This window comes from Musa acuminata, chromosome BXJ3-8 (genome assembly GCF_036884655.1).
Source record: "Musa acuminata AAA Group cultivar baxijiao chromosome BXJ3-8, Cavendish_Baxijiao_AAA, whole genome shotgun sequence".
NCBI lineage: Eukaryota > Viridiplantae > Streptophyta > Magnoliopsida > Zingiberales > Musaceae > Musa > Musa acuminata.
Genome location: NC_088356.1, coordinates 39,617,787 through 39,619,227, shown reverse-complemented (window position 1 = coordinate 39,619,227; position 1,441 = coordinate 39,617,787). Strand labels below are relative to the sequence as shown.

At 46.6% G+C, this 1,441-nt stretch overlaps 1 protein-coding gene across 1 annotated transcript; it reads right to left on the bottom strand.

Moving 5' to 3' along the window:
• Window positions 1-434: 434 nt before the first annotated feature.
• On the bottom strand, window positions 435-1,230 carry LOC135644104 (dirigent protein 11-like). The gene has a single exon (XM_065161549.1). It carries the CDS (start codon window positions 1,175-1,177, stop codon window positions 650-652), a length of 528 nt encoding a protein of 175 aa, XP_065017621.1. The 5' UTR covers window positions 1,178-1,230; the 3' UTR covers window positions 435-649.
• Window positions 1,231-1,441: the final 211 nt, after the last annotated feature.

The following is a 1,441-nucleotide window of genomic DNA, read 5'->3' as shown; positions in this document are numbered from 1 at the left end:
CTCTATAAACTAAGTATTAATTAATTGCATGAAATACAAAGAGGTTTAAAATGTTCAAGTTGACTTTGTGGATAGATCTCAGATTTCTGCTACAGCTTCCACGTATCAACAATGTTTCGGATTGTTTTCTTCATTGAGAGAGATGTTCGCACGGCCACTGACGTTTAGATTAAGCAAACGGAATGTCCTACTCTTCCCAGCTACGAAGATAAAGAAGATAACATGAAGCGCAGCTCAGTAGTGGATTAAAATATCGTCCAGCTATGATCGCCATCATTTGCGCTAAAAGTGAATCAAACATGTGGATATAAGCACCATCTCAAGATGGCTTAGTGCATGGGCTTGTGATCCTTTATGCAACCGTGGTTTGCCTCCTTTCCCCATGTCTCCCCACCATATCCCACTTAACCTACTCGATCAAATGTGCTTATTACTCGAAACGAACCAAACGTTCCTTATTAATTCCTTGGTATGAATCACAGATATAGAACTCACAGTACGAGTATAAGAAGCTCTTACATGGACACGAACCTTAAACTTATCAATCGTGGAACAACCACGAGGATGTCTTGACAGAGACGGTAAGAATGTCTTATTACGACGCACAAAAGTACTAAATCACACAAGAACGGACCGCCGAGGCAGCTCATCAGTAGTGATAGATGTAAGCATCGTACTCCATCACAAGCTCGAGTTCGGTAGTTCCAGTTGACCTGATGAGCTTGCTCAGGGTGTAGCCCCGCGCCATTCGGAACATGCCGGTGCCCCCGACGATGCCCCGCTCCATCGTCTCCGTCAACACCGCCCTGCCTAAGATGGAGAAGCCGCTCCCGTTGTACTCTCCGGCGGTGAACACGAAGTTTAACGCCGAGAGATAAGCCGTGCTCTCCTGGCCCGCCTGCACCGCGAGCTCCTGCGCCCTCCCGATGAGCTTGGAGCTCGACTCGGGCCCTTCCCTCAGAATGTTGTCGCCCACACCGATGCTCCCGAAGGAGGAGTTGCCGGGAGGGCTGACGACGGTGATGGTGGTCGCGTTCGGGCCACCGTAGTAGTCGTAAAAGTAGAAGTGGAGGTGGGTCATCTTCTCTTTGGGTTCATCACTGCTGCTCCCAATGGCAACAGTGGCCAAGATGACGAGGGGAAGGAGGAGAAGAGGAGAGAATGGAGATGAGGCCATGGAGAAGCTTCTTGCAGGAACTGAAGAGGCTAATGGAGGATGGGGTAGAGAGGGATGAGGAGCTCATGGGCATTTTATAGATAGAGAAAGAAGTAGGTAGAACAGTTCGAGGGAACACATTTTGATTCAGACATTAACTTCTTGGACTAAAATTTTTGACAAAGTTTAAGATTTTCTTGAAAAGAAACTTCTTTACGAATGAAAAATATATATATCTCGGACTAAAGTCTTTGACATTAACTTGGTTAGGTAGGGAAAAAAATT

What these genes read in the sequence shown, in the direction of transcription:
- LOC135644104 (XM_065161549.1), bottom strand. Translation starts at nt 1,177, where the DNA reads ATGGCCTCATCTCCATTCTCTCCTCTTCTCCTCCTTCCCCTCGTCATC.